This window comes from Mus caroli, unplaced genomic scaffold, assembly GCF_978045245.1.
Source record: "Mus caroli unplaced genomic scaffold, Mus_caroli_1 scaffold_9, whole genome shotgun sequence".
NCBI lineage: Eukaryota > Metazoa > Chordata > Mammalia > Rodentia > Muridae > Mus > Mus caroli.
This window is the reverse complement of record NW_028227264.1, coordinates 26,555,613-26,577,979: the sequence shown is the minus strand read 5'-3', so window position 1 is coordinate 26,577,979 and position 22,367 is coordinate 26,555,613. Positions and strand designations below refer to the sequence as shown.

Below are 22,367 nucleotides of genomic sequence, written 5' to 3'. Positions count from 1 at the left end.
GCAAGGGAAACTATAAATCCAGGACCTTAGGTTGTTAGATAACATTCTGAGAAAAATGAATAAATGTTGGGAATTACCTGCTTTTATGATTTTTTAACAATGTTACTTTTTTAAATTGGAACAATTTGATATACTCTAAGTATTTTACTTGAAACAGAAAGGTGTACTATAACTGTATCACATGTATTTTCAGTATACTTCTAGAAATTATTATTAAAGTATCAGCATTTTCATATTGAATTATTCAATATTTTCCATGAATTATGTAAACACATTTTTATGAGGGACAAGCATTCTAATTTAATGTCATTGATAATGTAATTTGTAATTATAATGAACACTGTAAAAAAAAAATAGAAGAATTTCTTCATTAACAAACAGCATTATCCAATATTTGAACAAGATTCACCTTGAGTTCAGAGTCTGATCTCATGTACTTTTGGTGGAAAGGTGACAAACCTTCCAAGATGTACTTCTTTACTGGCATTCTGCCTGGGAAATAGCACAAAATGCTTACAAGAGGAAAAGAAATCCTGGCTTCCTCCTTTCTTCTCCAATAAAAGCATGGTCGCACGCTTGGCTCCCAGTTTCGCACCATGGCTGTCCTGGCTTCCTGGGTCTGGGTACTGGCTGGCTGCTTCTCTGCAGCTGTAGCAGAGGTTTCTAATACCTCAGCTCCATATCCTCCTTTATGGGAAGACAGCCCTGAGCAGTTGAGTGACTACAGGATGGAGGGTGGGAAGTACATAATTAATCCTTGGGTATACACTGAAAGAATGGGGATGTACAGAATCTTACTGGAAGAGACAGCTATGTATTTTGCAAAATATGGTCCAGAAAATGAACAAAATCTTCTTTGGGGATTGCCTCTGCAGTTTGGCTGGCAGTATGAATCAGGTAAGAGAGACACATATTCTCTATATACCAGTATATTCCTGATGTATTAGGAAAAGGGGATCCTTCCTACCTTATACTACTGTCTCGTTTTATGTCAACTTGACCCAGGCTGAAGTCATCCGAGAAATTTTCTTCATATGCCCAGACAGTATGTAAATCTATAGGTCTTTTATTTAATCAATGATTGATGTGAGCAGGCCTAACTCATTGTGGGTGGTGCCATCCCTGGGTTGGTGGTCCTAGATTTTATAAGAAATCAAGCTGCACAAGCAATGTGGAACAAACTAGTACTCTTCCAAGATCTCTGTCAGCTCCTGCCTCTAGGTTCTGGTCTGATTTGAACTCCTGTCTTGGCGTTCCTCAGTGCATAATAATTCAGAATAAGTAAGCTAAATGTTTCCTTTCTAAGTTGCTTTTGATCATGGTATTTGCTGGAAAAAAAACATACCATGACAGGAACTGCCCACAGCAGGCCAGGATGGAGACACCTCAGATCTGTGAGCAGCAGCTCTTTGTAAAAAAGGATGGCATTTGGCACCTTGAGAAGCAAGAAACACATCCCTCCAGGGTACCTACCATCTGATATAAGGGACTGGCTGCAGTAGGCCAAAATGGAAATATCTCAGTAGTTCTTGGGAGCTCTTTATAAAAACAGTTGTTCCCATTTCTCCTAACCTTAGCCATGGAAAACAGCTGCATAGATTTCATTTGTGTGTGACTGCTTTTCAGTTAGCCTTGGTGTGCATAATTATGCTATTATATCTGCCTTTCTTATTTCTTTCTCCTTCTGCTCTGCTGAATTCTGTGAGAGTAGATGTTTCTTGATGTAATGATTTTTAAACTATTAAACATTGAGGCATAGGGGCATAGCACAGTTCTAATGGCCCAGGTGCATGCTGTGTGCTCTCATCTTGGAAACACTGCAATAAATGCACAATGGGAGTTTCAGATTAATGTTTGACTTGCAAAGAAAGTTTGAAGAAATTATTAGAAAATGAAACCAAGCCAACACTGGGACATCAAGAAAGGAAAAAACTATGGAAGTTATGAAGTAAGTTGTGTACATTTGAGAGTGGTTCTTGGGTTCTTGGATAGGCAATTCTAGAATGCATAAAATTATATATTAGTAAAATTTAGTCAAAATACTGGGACTCTCAGAAGAGTCATCATGTGCAATGGGAAGAGACAGAAATCTAGAGGAACTTTTGAGTTAAGGGTTAACATGACTCTTTGTGGCCACTGCCTGGCAGCTTTGCCCATGTCATTTATCATTAAAGCTTCACAGGAAAATGCAAGTAGCTGACCTCTGAGCTCTGAAGTATAATAAATCAAAAGTTAAAGTTTAAATAATGATAAGTTTGCAAATACTCTTATTTTGGGCCCAGACCTAGGGATAGGGGAAGCTCAAAACTTTGGGGAACAATTGTAATTCTTGATTCTTTGAAGGATATAGTTATTCTTTTGAATTTGATTTGGAAATTATTATACAGTTTCTTTTTTTTTTTCTTTCTACTTGCCTTGGAGTAACAATAAAAGACTGGGGCAAGAAAAAGTCAAGAGAGCTAGTTGAGAGAGCAAGTGTGGGGTGTGCATGAGGCGAGTGGAGAATGAGTGGAGAGAGTGTGAGGAGAGTAAATGAAGAGTGTGGTATGAGTGAAAGGAGAGTGCATGTGGTGTGCTTTTCTCTCTGTAGCTATTGCTCCTATGAGTGTTGTCAGAAGGTAGTGTAGGCAGTAAAATGTGAAGTCATGTAAGTAAAACTGTCTGTACCCTGTAAACACTAAAAGTTAAAAATCTGATGTCCCTGAAGAACAGAAAATAATGTGGTTGAGAGACGAGAAATAAAATACTAAAAAGGATGGTAAGTAAAATACAAATAATTTGAATTTTTGTGCCTATAAATTAAATGCATGCATTCAACTGTTTGAGATGTGCATGATGAACAAATACACCTGTGCTTTCTCTGCCCTCTAGGTAGATTAGCTGATCCCACTGGAATGACAGACTGTGGCAATGGACTTAATGAGAGTCTGTGTGTCTCTGTGGACAGTTGGTGGGCTGGTAGGTTTTCTTCAATACCAAAATTTGACTCATACTTCAAAGAATATATTTAACCTGAATTTTAGAGACAGAGAAAACAAATCAGCACTGCCCCATTTTCAAGACAAATTGACTTTATTTTATACCAGTGTCCTTGATGGCATGTGGCAGAGTTGATCAATCAAGTGGAATATAATAATGTTTATGGATATCATCAGACTTTTCACAATGAAACTGAATCAAGGAACTACAAAGATCATGGCTTCTGTGGAGCAACACAGTTGGTGATATGGCAGGTTCCCAGAGGAACATAGAACCTTCTCAAGTGTCACTAAGCGTTCTTTTCGTTTTTGCTCAGAATAAAAGTGCAAAATTCGGAAACTCACAGAGCTGACAGACTAATATTATACCTAGTTTAGTCAAACTATAAATAAGACTTTAATTATGTATGCAATACTGAAAACAATTTGTATAGATCTTCTAATTTTTTCATGGTGTGTTTTGCTTGAAATGAATTTATATAAAAATTTATTAGAACAATTCACCAACTGTTCAATTTTAAATGACACTGTTCAATCTTACTTTTTCTGGAGTGACTCATAAATATTATGAGCCACAGGATGCTTTCTCCCATACTAACTTGTCTTTCTTTTCAGAACTAATAGACTTATCAACAGCTCTCAAATTACAATTTAGTCTGATTTGCTTTGTAATGTAAAGTACTAAGAATAAGTATAAGCACCTAATTAGCTTAAAATGATTAAATCTACAGGACTTGCTCCTCTACAATGGGAAAGCTTGAAGTTTACTAGGGTGCCAGTCAAAAATTTTTGCTTTAGTGAAATAGGATAAAAGTATTTGGTGATATTCTGTATAAAAATTAGTCTAAGTTGTAAAATATAAAGTATGTCTTTACCAAATCAATATTATGTTCTATATTTGATAAAATCTATAATTATGCTTTATATTTCATATTTATGCCATTATATTTTAGAAAAATTAAAATTGACAATGCAATTTTATTGAGAATTCATGTACCATTATGAGAACAATCTGATAGATTTTGTTTCTTTCCTTTTTTATTTTTTATTTAATTATCTGAAATAAAATTGTTATCCAATACATTAAAATTACCTTTCTTAATGACACTTCAGTATGTATATATGTACCCATGATTATAGGACTATTAAACTATAAGTTGATTTTCTACAAAATTTTAGTTGATAATCTGTGATTTGGGATCTGTGAATATCCCTTAATGACTTAATGATTCCTAAAACCATGTTCTGTGTTTTGTTACTGGTTCTGAGTCTAACCAGCCTCTTGTTTTTACAGATATAAATTATTATCTGAGTGTGATACCTTTCCTTGCTGCTGTTGATTCTGGAATAACAGGAATATCACCAAGCCTAATTAAGATCTTGCCTCCACCCAAGGATCAGATGAGGTTTTGTTATAATGTTTCTGGCTGTCAATCTGCCCTCCCTGAAACAATGAACAGATGGAGAGACTTTTTTCAGGTTTGTCATTTAAGTTTTATATCACACTCCTCAAACATGCTAAGAGAAATCTCATTGTGCAAGTCTTTAGTGAAAGACTGTTTTTTTATTTCCTGTATACTTTTCTTAATATTAAAATGTAAATTGTACACAGATATTTTTCTCAAACTGGTATAGAAATACAGTACACACCAGAGAACCCCACTCTTCTCATTCAGTAATAATGCAAAGCCCATCTGTTCTCAATGAAAGTGAACAAAGTACCACAAATGGCAAACATGTAGATCATTTTAGGAGAGAGTGAATAGGCATGTGAATAATTGAGACTTTAGGCTATTTTTGACCTATTACAAGAATGGGGATCATAGACTTATTTTTAGGTAAGTCTGTTGTTATTGAAAGTGAATTAATATCTACTCACCTGTAGTTAGAGCTAAACAATGATATGTTGTTCTGAACAAACCATTTGATAACCAAAATGAAATACATTCATCAAATACAGAAGAAGCTAAAAGTTAATGATTTAAATATAAATTTACTAATTTTAGATAGTTAATGCATTGCTTTTGATATACTTACATTTTCAATTTGTTCTTATTTGAATATTTTCTGAAAATGTATTAATGTTGACAAGTAGAAAGCATGGACACTCTACAGATACTTGAAGCTCCTTTCAAATGGATGATATGTTTTACTGAAAGGTACTATTATTTTATTTGCTGTTAAGCACTAGGGATAGGATGGAGTAACACATTTTTGGTTAATGCTGACTATTGCTCATATTTCTGAGTCTGGGCAAATTTTAGGAGAGTTGCCCATATAACACTATTTTCTCTAACCCTTCAGTACATGCAGTTGAATTCCAGTGACTTTGATGGCCTTCTTAACTACTTATGGGAAGCCCATACCTCATCCTTGGAGTATCCCACCAGTGCCTTTGTAGACAGGTAAGAAATATCTTTGTCTCTGTTTTAGTTTGATTTTTTTCCATTAATTTAATTAAAATGTCCAAAGGAACTTAGGAAAGAATGAGTTTTTTTCATCTTACAAATTATAGTCCATCATAAAGGTAAAGGAAAGCCAGGGAGGAGGTCAAGCAAGAACATGAAGGCAGGAATCAGAGCAGAGACCATGGAGGGATGTAGATTAACTGGCTCTCTTCCTTTTGTTTGGCTAACTTTCTTATGTAGCTCAAGGATACTGACTCAGTGATGGTACTGCCTACAGTGGGTTGCATCCACTTGCATGAATTTGCAATCATAAAAATACCTCAGAGGCCAATATGATGGACATAATTCCTGAAATAAAATTTCTTCTTACCACACACACCTAGATTTGTTGTCAAGTTGACTAAAACTAGCATGCCTGGCCTTATTCATTTATTTTTTTTTTAGGATAATCATAAGGTTTAATCTTAATAATAAAGGACAATTAAAATATTTGGTGATTATGATATTGGAGGACAAATTTAGAATATATTTTTGAGTGGAAGAAGAAAAGCAATATCTAAGAAATAGCTGGGAACATAATTCAGATAGCTCAATTGCTTTAGCTCCTGACCTGTCTTTACTTCTTTACAAGCAAGAAGACATGAATTTGGCTTCTAGAACTCATGTTATATAAGCCAGCATCATGTTATATATGTTATACCCATGCTGGGAAGGTAAAAACTGGTGAATCCCTGGAACTCACTGGCCATTCTTATGGTGAGTTCAGTCACTGGGAAACCCTGTTCAAAAAAAAATCACAGATGGACCAGACCTGAGATTGTACTCTGGCCCTCATATTCATGTATCCTCCTCTAAACACACACACATGCACATGAACTCACATGCACGCTCATACAAACACACCCCTATACTATACACAAACACTCACTCATAAGTACACAGGTAGATGTACTCATGCAGGCACATAATTTCTGAGAAAAGGGAATTTAATTACCTTGTGAAGGGTGGTTGTCAAATTGTAATATGTGTTATAAACATACTTTCCCATATTTAGAGCACTTAACATTTTTCTATAAAAACAAAACAATAAAAGAGTAAAACTTTATAGATTTCATTTTTTTAATATATTTTATTACGTATTTTCCTCAATTACGTTTCCAATGCTATCCCAAAAGTCCCCCATACCCTCCCCCCTCTCCCCCATTTCCCTATCCACCCATTCCCATTTTTTTTTTTTTTTTTTTGGCCCTGGCATTCTCCTGTACTGGGGCATATAAAGTTTGTGTGTCCAATGGGCCTCTCTTTCCAGTGATGGCCAACTAGGCCATCTATTGATACATATGCAGCTAGAGTCAAGAGCTCCGGGGTACTGGTTAGTTCATAATGTACCACCTATAGGGTTGCAGGTCCCTTTAGCTTGGGTGCTTTCTCCAGCTCCTCCATTGGGAGCCCTGTGATCCATCCAATAGCTGACTGTGAGCATCCACTTCTGTGTTTTCTAGGCCCCGGCATAGTCTCATAAGAGACAGCTGTATCAGGGTCCTTTCAGCAAAATCTTTCTAGTGTATGCAAAGGTGTCAGCGTTTGGAAGCTGATTGTGGGATGGATCCCTGAGTATGGCAGTCTCTAGATGGGGCCTTCAGTCTCTTGAACGTTAGGTGTTCTTTCGTCACAGCTCCAATCTTTGTTTCTGTAACTCCTTCCATGGATGTTTTGATCCCAATTCTAAGAAGGGGTACAGTGACCCCACTTTGGTCTTCATTCTTCTTGAGTTTCATGTGCTTAGCAGATTGTATTATATATAATAAAAGAGTAAAACTTTATAGATTTCATTTTTATTTGTATTCTTGTTTTACCTTCATTTATGTTTCTGTGCACTGCTTACATGCCTGATTCTTACGGAGGCCAATAAAAAACATTGGATATCCTGGAGCTGGACAGATGGTTGTGAGTTACCAAGTGGCTTCGGGAAATCAAATCCAGGTCTTCTGGGAATTAAACCTAGTCTCTGGTTGAGCAAATGTGCTCTTAACCACTGAGCTACCTATCCAGGCCCAAGAAAATACAAATCTAAGCACAGGAATCATGAGTATTTAAAACACTTAAAATTTATAGTGATTATAGAGGATTTTTTTCCTAGTTATATTTCCTTTTTTAAAAATTTATTTAGTTATTTTTTACACTCCATATTTTAATTCCACCATCCACCCTCTTACTGTTCCACATACCTTCTCCCCACTCACCTGTCTCCACGTGCATGTTCCCACCCCCCCACCCCCCACCCCCCCACCCCCCACCCCCCCACACACCCTACCTGGCCTCTAAACTCCCTGAGGCCTTCAGTCTCTTGAACGTTAGGTGCATCATCTCTGATTGAAAACAGACCCAGCAGTCCTCTACTGTATGTGTGCTGGGGGCCTCATATCAGCTGGTGTATGCTATCTGTTTGGTGGTCCAGTGTTTGAGAGACCTCGGGGGTTCAGATTAATTAAGACTGCTGTTCCTCCTATAGGATGGCCTTCTCCTCAGCTTATCTTGTCATTTTGTACATCCAAATTCTTTGCAGTTAGGACAGGCCAAATTTGTTTAAAGTTTCTCTAAGTGGAACATCATGAAGTTCTTGGTTATTAAATGATGTAACTATCAGGACCCTATCTTTACTAATTATAGCAGATTATTGCAATCTACTTCCTGAACTTCAGATTTTCCCTTGGCCTTTCTTATCCTGTTAATATACCTTAAAAGACAATTTTAAAAATGCTACCATATTTTAAATAATAATTGAGTACTCTTTATTATTAAGAATGGTAAAAGAAACAATCACATTTTTCAGTGTAACATAATTTCAGCCTTATTCCATTTTACTGGCACAGAGACTGGGTCTTATCTGTTCAATTTGGCACTTAATACAATATAACTACTGGATACAAAGTCTCATGTTCACATTCCTTGTGTCCCAGGTCATCCCTTTTTTTCTGCAGGCTCTGCTGCCTCTAGTTCATGAGCATTACAAGCTGGATTTAAAAGGTCAATTCTATTCAGATTTTTCTCATATTTGTAAAAGTCATATATTTAATCTATAAATATGCTTGAGCTGCTACAGTATATAAATAAGTATAAATCAGTGAAACAAAACATAAACTGTGGGTTCACTCCCTTTGATGAAGGTATTCTCTATCTTCAGGTGATGTAAGCCATAGCTACAGCCAGTAAATTGTGAGTTCACTCCCTTTGATGAAGGTATTCTCTATCTTCAGGTGATGTAAGCCATAGCTACAGCCAGTAAACTGAGCAAAAACTTCTGTTTCATACCTATTTCCACTTCACCTATATTAAAGAATTGCTGAATCCAAGCAAGGCCTCTGTGCCTCTCTATTACAGACACGTATGTACGTATGTACGTACAAACACACACACACACACACACCAGTTAACAAAAAAGCCAGGATTTTAGAAGAGATCTGAATGTAGGATGGCAAGGAGGGAAGAAAGGGAGGAGAGAAGAAATAATTTAATTATATCTTATCCTCCGAAAATTCAATAATTTAGAAAACAGAAAACTCTACAGTTTTCAGACCATTTTGAAAATGCTATGTCAGAAAGTTAAATAGATATATTTATATTTTATCACGATTTCCAGAGTATATATGCCAGGTCAATTTTGTTCATGAAATGCTTCATATACTACTAATTTTGCTTGAACATTTTGGTGATGGACAGTCACAGTCTCTTTACCTTCAATATTAATTGCTTATGCTCATTCCCAGATCATCTTTCAGATACATACACATAGAGAGGCAAACGGAACAAATCAGTCGCTGTAGCTCCTAAGGAAGACAACAATTGAGCTGGTAGAGGTTTGCAGAAGCAGAGCTGGTTCCAATCTGAGGGGGACTCAGGGTGAGGAGGATGGGCAGTCCATTACTTGAGTGGGACATTTCAAGCAGTAGGTACCTTGCTGACCTGAAATCATGAATAGTTAAGAGTTTAAAGCCTGCCTGTAAATCCCATAATGCATGTGGCATCAGTGGTATTGCCATGCCCTACCAAGAGTTTTGCTTCTTCATATAAGATCCTAATGTGGTGTTTTGTTTTGTTTTGTTTTGTTTTGTTTTGTTTTGTTTTGTTTTGTTTTGTTTTGTTTTGTTTTGTCTTGTCTTGTTTTGTCTTGTTTTGTTTATTTAACCATTTGGTCATTTGATGGTTTCAATAATTTTTATGCCTAATATTTCTGACATGGTTTTGAGATGTCCATTTGTCCACCTGTTCTTAAGTTGGTAAGTCTGTACATGGTGGGTGTTTTTTTATCTTTACTCTTTTTTTAACACTCCAGTCATTAGACCCCTCCCGTTCTGCCCTCTGATAGTTCTTCATCCCATTCCTCTACCGGTCTTCTAGAGGATGTTCCCATACCCCTCCACAAACATTTCATATCCCTCCAGGCCTCCCTACTTCCAGGGGTCTCAAGTCTCTAGGGTTAGGTGTATCTTCTCTCACTCAGGCCATACTAGAAAGTCCTCTGCTGTATATGTATAGGGAGCCTCAGACCCTTCTAATCTCTGCTGCCTGATTGATGTGTCAGCGTCTGAGAGATGTTGGGGATCCAGGTTAGTTGAGACTGCTGGTCTTCCTATGGGATTGCCCTCCTCCTCAACTTCTTCCAGCCTTTCTCTAATTCAACCACATGGGTCCCCAACTTCAGTCTATTGGTTTGGTGTAAGTATCTGCATCTGTATCAGTCAGCTGCTTGTTGGGCCTTTTGGAGAACAGTCATGCTAGGTTCTTGTCTGTAAGCACACCATAGCATCAGTAATAGTGTCATACCGGGGAGCCTCCCCTTTAGATGGGTCCCAATTTGGGCCAGTCATTGGACCTCCTTTCCCTCAGTCTCTTCTCCATTTTTGTCGCTTCAGTTCTTTAAGACAGGAACAATTCTGGATCAGAGTTTTTGACTGTGGGATGGCAACCCCATCGCTCCACTTGATGATGCCCTTTCTACTGGAGGTGGATTCTACAAGTTCTCTCTCCCAACTGTTGGGTATAACATCTAAGTTGCCTCTCTTTGTGTCCTGAGATTCTCTCATGCCCCAGGTCTCTGGTACATTCCAAAGGATTCCCACACCTATCACCTTCCAAGCTTGCATATTTTCATTCATTATGCTGGCTCTTGAGGCTTCATGTCTCTTACCCCTCTCCCCCCAGGACCTGAACATGTTCTACTTTTCCCCTCCTCCTCCCCCCTATTACCCAGGTCCTTCCCTCCCTCTATTTTATGTATAGAAATTACTATCAGTGCGAGCAACATGATTCACAGTTCTTTGTTCCTGTTTTATGGTGCTTGCCATTAAACCAACTAATGGCCTCATGCATCCATGACCCTACTGGCAAGATATAATACATCCTATTATCTCTAATTTTTGTTAAGGTAATGTCTCACTACATTAACACAGCCTGTGTGTTCTTGATGTCAATCTGTACATACCACAGTGTAGATCTGAAATGTTTATCCTTCTGTAATGCATGTGGTATCATGATTTAGCTTTATCTCCTGGAGTAGCCAAGATGACAGTCATCTGCCACCAAGCCTGCTATCGCCATGGATTTCTTCAAACAAACTTACAGAACTTTGTTTTTTATTCATGGTTTCAAATATCAGTCTACTTCTTAGGAAGACAATGTTTGACTTCTATGATCCTCATGCTATGTGGATAGAGTTGTTCATTTCTGCTCATTGTACTGATAAGTGGGGCTTACATTTTTGTGGTTGAAATTTGCTTGGTTCTTAAAATTAATGCCTTAACTTTCTCATATTTGAAAAGAAACTAGAAGAAAGAATTGGTAGAGAATACAAGTTTACATTCACTTTTTCTAAACAGGGGATTAAAGTCTCCTAGTTTGTAAGACATCTCTTTTCCTGGAGATGTCTTACAGCTTTGTAGGTAGAATGAAGAAAATACACATACGTTAGCTCAACTGAGAGACAGATACACTTTTAAAATTGCAAGAAGGCTCTTCCTGCTATGTGAATATTTCTGGTCAGGCCAGGGCTTTATTTACAGCCTATCTTCCCTCAGCAAGAAATTCCTGGGAAAAAGGTATTTCTCTGGGGTCCTTTGGTTTATGCTTCCTGTTTTAACATCTTTGGCCTTGGTACATACTCTCAGTATCTTATTCTTTGGGTTCAACCTCATCTTTGATTTTTATTTTTTTAATAAGTGTCTATGACATTTATGGTTACAGAACAGAATAGCTAGAGCCACCTTCTAAATTTGCTCAAAGCTTCAGGAATTCTGTCCAGAGACTTTCTTCGGATGAGGTCTGCTTCTGAATAACTTATTGGTCCTGGTCTGTACAGGTGTTGGGATCTGATCTGGAGGTCTGTCCTCATCTCTTTGGACAGTCTGCCTCTCTTCTGTGCCATGGCTTCCCCTGCATTTCCCTTCTGTTTTTCTCTTGGCATACTTTCCCTGCTAGGGCTCAGGTTCTGAACAACTGAAGATGGGTGAAGAGTAGATGGAAACATTTGAGACACTTTCATATGCATAAACTTTATTAATTGCTGTCTGAGGATGTAGTTGAATACAGAAGATGTGAGGTAGTTTTCATATTGTTGTTAATTTCCCCTAATATTGAATGTTTAAGTTTGCTTTGACTTCTCTCCAGTCAAATCTACTTTGTGTAAGTGTCTACTTTGGATTATTTTCTGCTTCATTTTCTGTTCCAGTGTGTCTTATGACTAATGGTTCCCCATGGTATCTGGCTAACTGAGTTTCCTATTAAATTTAAAGATGAGAATTCAGTAAACCAGGGTGCTTGTGGAGGTTTTGTACACTGATCATACCTGTGAGCCTTAGAGTCTTAGGAAATTTTCTAGCTTATTAGCTAAGTGATTGTTTGACTGCAGACAGCCTGTGGCCAGCTGTCCTGAATAACAGACATTTTTCAATCTCCAGTTCAAAGGGGAAGTAAAGACCTGGTTGCTTTATGTCTCAAAATCAGCTACTGCTATTTTTTTTTTTCTATTTGAAAGGACAAAGACACTTGTGTTTATATCAAATCAAGACTTACCTTAGAAAGTGAATCGATATTCACATATTGTATTCTATGAAGTTAGGTACAATTGACATGTAATAAAACACACAGATTTAGGTAATTATTTAGTTGAGTGAGCACTGGCAATTGCAAACACCGAAAACTAGATGCACACCTATCCCCTCTTCTAGCATGTTCCTCGTGTCTCTTTCAATTTCTACTCACCCTAAAAACTTTTCTCTTTGTTTCATTTTCTTGCTTTCTTTTCTTTTTTTTCTTTTTTATTCTCTCTCTCTCTCTCTCTCTCTCTTTCTTTTCTTTTTTTTTTTAAATTTTTTGAGACAGGACTTCTCTGTGTAGCCTTAGCTGTCCTGAAACTCCCTCCATAGATCAAGCTGGCCTTGAACTCATAGAGGTCTACCTGCCTCTGCCTCCCAAGTGCTAGGATTGAAGGTGTACACAAGCATATGCAGTATCTAATCTTCCATTTAAAAAAAAGTACAGATCACATACAGGTTAAAGCTCTCAGGGTGCAGAAATAACTTTTGGTACATTTGTCTCTTCAGCCAAGGTTAACAAGCATTAACAAGCATGATGCATTGCCATCTTTCTTTTTCTGTTTGTTTTATCTGTTAACAAATCCATGACTTCATTAATTTACAAAATAGATCTCATGTGTCCTGGCCTGGCAACAGCAAATGGCATTGATTCCAACCTTCCTGCTTTGTGTGGCTTTGTGAATTGCAAGCTTGTGGCCCTAGACCTTTTTGGTACTTGTTGCTACATATGCATTCTGAAGCTTTTAAACATGGTCTAGTATGTTTAGTCCATGGATTTCACATGCACTGTGCATAGGGAATGACATAAATGGAAAGTAGAATATTAAACAGAAGTGGTTAATTGGACCAACCTTTATAGATTTGTATTTTATTTAGCTATCTTTACAACTCCTGGAACAAACCAAATGGACAATGCTCTCACATTTCCTTTCCAAATAATATTTGGATTTTATTTTTGGTAGTGGATGATTTCTGCAAAGAAAGAATTTTCAGTTCTTTGAAAATAAATCTTAGTTGATATGTTTGTCTATTTGTCTTTTAGATATGATTTCTATTCTGAACAAGAAGCAAATTTTGAGGAAAACTGGGCTATTGCTGTGGACTATTTAGCGGCAGCCCGATTTCCTACAACCCAGAATAGAACACACAGCTTTCAGAGGGGCCTGCCCCCACGAGTCCTTGTTGATACTGACATAGCCCCTTTTATTCCTGACTTCACTCCTCTTCAGAACGAAGTCCTGGTATCACTCAAACTTCTTGGAGATACTGACAGAAATTCAGGTAAAAATTTTAAAAGAGTGCTAGAAAACAAATCAGATCTATATAGGCTGGAAGTGTGGATGAACTATTTTAAGTAGAGATATCACCACACCAGCATGCATTAAAAAATGTGATGAAGTTCTATGGGCATGTTTTGAATTTTATTAGCAGTAATTACTCTTGATAGATGGTAAAACCAATGATCAACCACATTTTTAAAAATTTATGATGTGACCCTTCATTTGAATGCCACAGTGAACCTTGAAATCTGCAATATTAAGTGAAATATGTAGTATGAAGACACATGTTGGTTTATAGTCCTTATTTCACTCAATTTTAATCTCTTCTATTTCACTCTTATGTCTAAAGAAGACAAATGAATTTCAAAAGAAAATTTTCGATCATTAATGAGATCACTCTCTAGCTGACTTGTCAGATGAAGGCCTTTGCTTCATAATGCCAAAAGCAGAGTGAAAAACTGACTTCATTAACTAAGTGTTTGAAAATTACCATGTCACCCTCATTTTACATTTGTGCCCTAGGGCCTTGAGATATACTAAACATATATATGTTCTTTCTATTATGTAAAGTGACGTTTTGGGTGTCTCTAAATTATAAATAAAAGAAATTTGACATAAATTTATTATCTTCAAACCTATGGAAAACTATTGCAAAAAATGTCAGATCTACCAAATACAATGGTGCCACAATGCAAATGATTTCTCTTCTCATGACAGTCTTGGCTGTAGTGTGATACTGTCAGTCAGCAGGTTACTTTCCCTCACTCAGTGAGCAGTAATCCAGCCTTCAGTTGGTAGATAACATTTGGGAGATTTATATTAGAATCATTTTCTCATAGATATGCAGTATTTTCTTTAATGAATTTATTATGATTATGGAAATTGTTCTTATGAGCTTTGACTGACATCACAGAATCAGTCCATGTATATCTAATTTCACAATATATGACACAGCCACCTAAAAGCATGATACTAAACTTTCATGTTAGGTACTGAAAAAATAATAACTATCAGTGAATCAAATATTCTTTATGTAGTGGTGATTTTAATGTTAAATAATAGAAAGAAAATGAAATAAACATGATCAACAGATATTATCTAATGGAGGTAAGAAACTTTCAGAAATTGACAACTACTAATATGTATTTTTAAATCTTTTCTAGGATCATTATCTTTGACTCTATGGGAAAATCTCATGAGTACAAAACTTGCAAGAGCATTATTTCTACAAGCCTTTGAAGCGTTCCTGGCAAGATATTCTTAAGACATAAAATTTTTAGTGAATTGTTAACAACTGCCTTTGACCACAAGCAATTGAAAACAATGGCTATGATTATAATCATTTAGATCTATGATTTGGGCTTTTTTTCCTAGTGTTCATTTTTCAGGGTTTTCTGCATTTATTCCTAGTAATGATTTTAAATACAGGTCAATGACAATGAAGCCAGAAAGAAATCATTAAACTGATATTAAGCTTCTATAGCTGCTTTGAGTTTTGAATATAGAACGATATATCTTACTGATGTTTAACCAAAATCCAGAACATTATGAAATCCAATACTGATGTTCAACTTAAATATTTTAATCTTATAAAACTTAATTACAGGTAGAGTTCACCCACTTAATCATGTTTAAACTATAATATGCTAAGTTTATAAGTACTTGTTAGAGTTTCCATCATTGACCCATATTTGGAAAGAGTCCTTTGGGGTCAAATTTCCCATAGTTACTCTATCAGAGAGAGAATACACTGGATAGACTTGATGATTTGCAAAGGTCTCTGTCTCACTACTCACACAGAAAGAGTCTGTGTTCTGCAGTCAACCAGCAGGATGCCCTGATTCCAGATTGGGCAGAGCTTAAGCATAGGAAACCTCAAAACCACCCCCACAGAGGCACACTTCCTCCATCAAGACCATACATATTCCAACAAGACCACATGTATTCTAAGATCATACCTCCTAATAGTGCCACGAGCTGTGGGCCAAGCATTCAAACACATCACTCTATGGGGGCCAAACCTATCTGAAGCACCACAGATGTAATTGGGAATGCATCTCTCTCCCATGATCAGAAGTTGGTACAAACTACTTTTGAAATTATAAGACTTTTGTTAATGGCTGAAAATGGGATCTGAATCCTATCTTTTGTCCAGGTAAAAAGTACAGCATGTCTACCCAATTCATTCTATGAAGCCACAATTACTCTGATACCTAAACCACACAAAGATCCAACAAAGAAAGAGAACTTCAGAACAATTCCCCTTATGAATATCCATGCAAAAATACTCAATAAAATCCTCACTGACTGAATCCAAGAACACATCAAAATGATCATCCATCATGACCAAGTAGGCTTCATTGAGGGATGCAGGGATGGTTTAATATACGGAAATCCATCAACATAATCCATTATATAAACAAACTCAAAGACAAAAACCACATGATCATCTCGATAGATTCTGAGAAAGCATTTGACAAAATCCAACACCCCTTCATGATAAAAGTTTTGGAAAGATTCAGGAATTCAAGGCCCATACCTAAACATAATAGAAGCAATCTACAGCAAACCAGTAGCCAACATCAAATTAAATGGATAAAAACTCACAGTCAGCTAGTGGATGGATCACAGGGCTCCCAATGGAGGAGCTAGAGAAAGTATCCAAGGAGCTAAAGGGATCTGCAACCCTATAGGTGGAACAACATTATGAACTAACCAGTACCCAGGAGCTCTTGACTCTAGCAGCATATGTATCAAAAGATGGCCTAGTCGGCCATCACTGGAAAGAGAGTCCCATTGGACACACAAACTTTATATGCCCCAGTACAGGGGAACGCCAGGGCCAAAAAAATGGGAATGGGTGGGTAGGGAAGTGGGGGGGGAGGGTATGGGGGACTTTTGGGATAGCATTGGAAATGTAATTGAGGAAAATACATAATAAAAATATTAAAAATTAAAAAAAAAACACTCAAAGCAATCCCATTAAAATCAGGGACTAGACAAGGCTGCCCACTTTCTCCCTACCTATTCAATATAGTACTTGAAGTTTTAGCCAGAGCAACTTGACAACAAAAGGACATCAAGGGGATACAAATTGGAAAGGAAGAAGTAAAAATATCACTTTTTGCAGATGATATGATAGTATATATAAGTGACCCTAAAAATTCTGCCAAAGAACTCCTACACCTGATAAACAGCTTCAGTGAAGTAGCTGGATATAAAATTAACTCAAACAAGTCAATGGCCTTTCTCTACACAAAGGACAAATGTACTAAGAAAGAAATTAGGGAAACAACACCCTTCACAATAGTCACAAATAATATAAAATATCTTGGAGTGACTCTAATTAAGGAAGTGAAAGATCTGTATGATAAGAACTTCAAGTCTCTGAAGAAAGAAATTGAAGAATATCTCAGAAAATGGAAATATCTCCCATGCTCATGGACTGGCTGGACTAATATAGTAAAAATGGCTATCCTGCTGAAAGCAATCTACAGATTCAAAGCAATCCCCATCAAAATTCCAACGCAATTCTTCACTGCGATAGAAAGGGCAATTTGCAAACGCATCTGGAAAAATAAAAAACCTAGGATAGCAAAAACTATTCTCAACAATAAAAGAACCTCTGGTGGAAACACCATGCCTGACATTAAGCTGTACTACAGAGAAAGTGTGATTAAAAACTACATGGTACTGATACAGTGACAGACAGGTATATCAATGGAATAGAATTGAAAACCCAGAAATGAATCCACACACCTATAGTCACTTAATCTTTGACAAGGGAGCTAAAACCATCCAGTGGAAAAAAGACAGCATTTTCAACAAATGGTGCTGGCACAAATGGTAGTTATCATGTAGAAGAATGTGAATTGAGCCATTCTTATCTCCTTGTACAAAGCTCAAGTCTAAGTGGATCAAAGACCTCCACATAAGACCAGAGACACTGAAATTAATAGAGGAGAAAGTAGGGAAAAGCCTTGAAGATATGGGCACAGGGGGAAATTTTCTAAACAGAACAGCAATGGCTTGTGCTGTAAGATCAAGAATTGACAAATGGGACCTCATAAAATTGCAAAGCTTCTGTAAGGCAAAAGACACTGTCAATAAGACAAAAAGGCCACCAACAAATTGGGAAAGAATTTTTACCAATCCTAAAACTGATAGAGGACTAATATCCAATATATACAAAGAGGTCAAGAAGCTGGACTCCAGAAATTCAAATAACCCTATTAAAAATGGGGTTTAGAGCTAAACAAAGAATTCTCACCTGAGGAATACCAAATGGCTGAGAAGCACCTGAAAAAAAAAGTTCAACATCCTTAATCATCAGAGAAATGCAAATCAAAATAACCTTGAGATTCCCCCTCACATCAGTCAGAATGGCTAAGATCTAAAACTCAGGTTATAGCAGATGCTGGTGAGGATGTGGAGAAAGAGGAACACTCCTCCATTGTTGGTGGAATTGTAAGCTTGTATAACTACTCTGGAAGTCAGTCTGGAGGTTCCTCAGAAAATTAGACATAGTACTACCGGAAGATCCAGCAATATACCTGGGCATATACCCAGAAGAAGTTCCAACTGGTAATAAGAACACATGCTCCACTATGTTCATAGTAGCCTTATTTATAGTAGCCAGAAGCTGGAAATAACCCAGATGTCCCTCAACAGAAGAATGGGTACAGAAAATGTGGTACATTTACACAATGGAGTATTACTCAGCTATTAAAAACAATAGATTTATGAAATTCTTGGACAAATGGATGTATCTGGAGGATATCATCCTGAGTGAGGTAACCCAATCACAAAAGAAGTCATTAGATATGCACTCACTGATAAGTGGATATTAGCCCAGAAACATAGAACACCCAAGATACAACTTGCAAAACATAAGAAAATCAAGAAAAGGAAAGACCAATAGGTGGATACTTCATTCCTCTTTAGAATAGGTAATAAAATACCCATGAAAGGAGTTACAGAGACAAAGTTTGAAGCTGAAACGCAAGGATGGACTATCCAGAGACCACCCCACCCGGGGATCCATCCCATATTCAGCCACCAAACTCAGACAATATTGCATATGCCAGAAAGATTTTTCTGAAGGGACCCTGTTATTGCTGTCTCATATGAGGCTATGCCAGTGCCTGGCAAATACAGAAGTGGATGCTCACAGTCATCTATAAGATGGAACATAGGGCCCCCAATGGAGAAGCTAGAGAAATCACCCAAGGAGCTGAAGTGGTCTGCAACCCTATAGGTGGAACAACACTATGAGCTAACCAGTACCCCCAGAGCTCATATCTCTAGCTGTATATGTAGCAGAAGATGGCCTAGTCGGCCATCACTGGGAAGAGAGGGCCCTTGGTATTGCAAACTTTATATGCCCCAGTACAGGGGAATGCCAGAGCCAAGAAGTGGGAGTGGGTGTGTAGGGGAGCTGGGCAGAAGGAGGTTATAGGGAACTTTCAGGATAGCATTTGAAATGTATATAAAGAATGTCTAATAAAAATAAATAAATTAATTTAAAAAAGTATGGTATGCCAATATGTCCGACAGTCATGATGTCATTATATTCATACAGTCTTTTTCTTAGAGCACAAAGATATTCCAGTATCTTCTCCCAAAGTGTCAGTTAAAATGGGTGTCAGTGAGGATCACAAGTATGATGGAGCTGAGACAAGTCCTGGGAAGAGAGTCACTTCTTCTTAATCTCTATGTTGCTTGAAACTAGAGAAAGTACTTAAAAAAAAAAAAAAAAACCTTTGGCTCCCCAATGCTTATCATTTCCCATGGGGACCACATCATACCAGTGAGTGTGACAAACCCATTCTTACAACAAGTTACAATTAATAACAAGCCACAGACTAATTAAGCTTTGATGTATTTAGAAAATACATATTCTCAGGAATGAGGGGACTTTTTAATAATCTACGTTGTGATGTGTATCAGTACTGACCAAATCAGGGAACGATAAGAGCTTAGGGAAAATGGACCCTTGTACATGATTTCCCAACAACATGCAAAGCGCTCCTAATTTGACAATGACTTTACAAACAATAAAACAAAATAAATAAAGTAGGCTGTGCTTATGGAGCCATTTTAAAAGCCAGAGGACACCTTGTCTAATTTATTTAGTTGGTTATCCTCTAACTTTTATTTCTTCTTGAGTGCTACTTTATAGTCTATGATAGTACTACCACAGCATGTTAGACACAAATAAAGAAATATTCCAGCTATTGCCACCTGCTTCCAAAGCACAACTTGAGATTCATGAATATTAATATGTATTATTTCTGGAACAAAAGGTATAGTTAATTGCTGAAAATACCCTTTATAGGAAAATAAATGGTTAGAGGTTAATGCACAAATGTTAATAGCAGGAATACCTATGTCCATACACGTAAGAGCTTTCCTGTGTTGACTAGGGGATATTCTTACAACCTAAAGAGAAGCAGTCTAAAGCTAAGAGTCTGAAGAGACATTCAATGTCTGAGTTTAAGAAAACCATTTTATCTTAATAAGATAGTACTTATATGCCCCGAAGCTTCCTTTTTTCAGATTAACACAGCAATGTTAAGAAAGAGCCTAATAATCACTCTCTTGCTTCATCTTCCTCCAGGCCATCAGCATTTTCTGGCACAGTAGAATGGTAAATGTCCTGCCATAGTCCTTTAAATTGAATGCTCAGTGGTCAGATTACCTTGTATATAGAGAGAGCAGGTGCATTCCATGATAAGATCCCACTTTTATTGTATTCATGTCGGCACAATTTTATAGTGAACTGTGTAACAATTATGCTTATATTATTAAAATGCTTATTTTATGCTTTCATATCTAGTTGTAATCATTATTCTGAGAATTTTCTGTCTCAATGTTGTCCAAACATTGCTCCCAATTATTCTCTGATTGGCCAATAAAGCTGGCTGATCAGCCAATGACTGATCAGGGAAGAGAATAGAATCTACCCCAATGGGAAAGGGAAAGAAGGAAAATCAGGAGGAGGTTTCAGCTTTGAGAAGAGAGTCCTAGAGAAATAATGAGAAAAACAGCTGGAGAGAAAAAATATATATACACAATGGAAGTATCTCAGGAATTTTGGCTGGGAGGTAGTCAGATTAAAGGGTTAAAATAGAGGACTTCTCAGTTGTAGTGCCCTCAGAGCTTGGTAAATATATATAATAGTCCAATCATAAATATTTGGGAGCTAACTGGGTTTAGAAAGAAACTGCAACACTTACTAAAAATCCCTATTAAAACACCCTCTTTAACTTCTTAATCTCATGGACAGAAGAGGATCCCAATATGGGTGATTAAGCTAAATGAGTTGCTATGAATATCCAGAACATCCAGTGATATTTGCAATACCCTGTCTCATATTATACGTATAATATAGATCATTTGCTGATGTTCCAAGAATTACAAGTGATATGAGTTAACTTGTTGAAGCTTAGTGTGTCTATCTGAAAAGGAGATGCTGTTTTGAGTCTCAGCAAACCAAAGTTTATTGTAAAAATAATAAATGAAATAAACAAATAGATATGCCCACATAACTACAAATGGAGCATGGCCTTCTGCCCACCATCTTCCTTTGCCCTTTCTACTCCTCATAAAGTTCAGCATGGCTTTAAGCACCCATCATGATGGTATGTTTTGTCGAGACAGCAACTATATATTCTTCAGGACTGTCTTTGAATAAACTAGATTCCATCCACTAACTTCTATCTCCTAATTCAGTAAAGAGAAAGTAGGATGGATCTTTGATTTCAGTAAAGGGTGGGCCTCATTCAAAACCTGAATTTGATTGTAACATATTAGGAAGTGAAATGAGACAAGTTGGTGTGAATAACATGTATTTTGTCATTTGCTAGATAAGTGAGGTCCTGCACTTGTCAGGTGCCTTTTGTACCTCAGTATATTTATTGTTATAACAGAAATTATAAATTATATTTTGCAAGATTATTTAGAAGAATCAGCAAAACATAAATATAAAGAAATTATTATTTTACTCAACATGTGGCTAACAGTGATAAAGAGCAATAATTGCCACAAGAATTGAATTGAGAGATGAATGCAAACTAAAAGAGCAGGACAGGAAAAATAATCTGTAGCAAGCCAAAATCATGAACATTTGTTTTGTTAATCCTAGGAACTCATAGAATTTCTTGTAGCCATAGGCAATGTAGCAGTGCCTTCCTCTAACAGGTAAAGTGATCATGTCTGTAACATGCCTCTGCAGAACAAAATCCTCATAAGATATAAGAATAGATAATAATATAATGAAATAGCAAAATGACTCAAGCAAGAAAGAGGAAACTCAACAAATACCTTTATCCATGGCTCCTAAGAGAGCCAACAAATACCTATTCCACCATTTTCTAGGCTTCAACCTCACCCACAGGACCTCACCCATAAGCATAGAAAACGAGACATTGACAAAAGGACCCTAAAATGTCCAGGAGCAGTAAACAGAAAGCTTAAATCTAAACTGTTGATAACAAATATCTGCAGTTGGGAGATTGGTGCTCCTCACAGCACAAACAGAGGTATAGATTTAGTGTGAGTGTTTCAAGGGTACAGCCTTTGGTATATAGGAATTGTCTTAATAGCAGA

General features: G+C 37.0%; 1 protein-coding gene across 1 annotated transcript; it reads left to right on the top strand.

Annotated features, from left to right (window-relative positions):
* Positions 1–596: 596 nt before the first annotated feature.
* On the top strand, positions 597–15,021 carry LOC110303597 (protein LEG1 homolog). Its single transcript, XM_021174735.2, has 6 exons — positions 597–897; positions 2,872–2,958; positions 4,273–4,457; positions 5,283–5,383; positions 13,520–13,758; positions 14,921–15,021. The coding sequence occupies exons 1-6, from the start codon at positions 597–599 to the stop codon at positions 15,019–15,021; spliced, it is 1,014 nt and encodes a 337-aa protein (XP_021030394.1).
* The last annotated feature ends 7,346 nt before the right edge of the window (positions 15,022–22,367 follow it).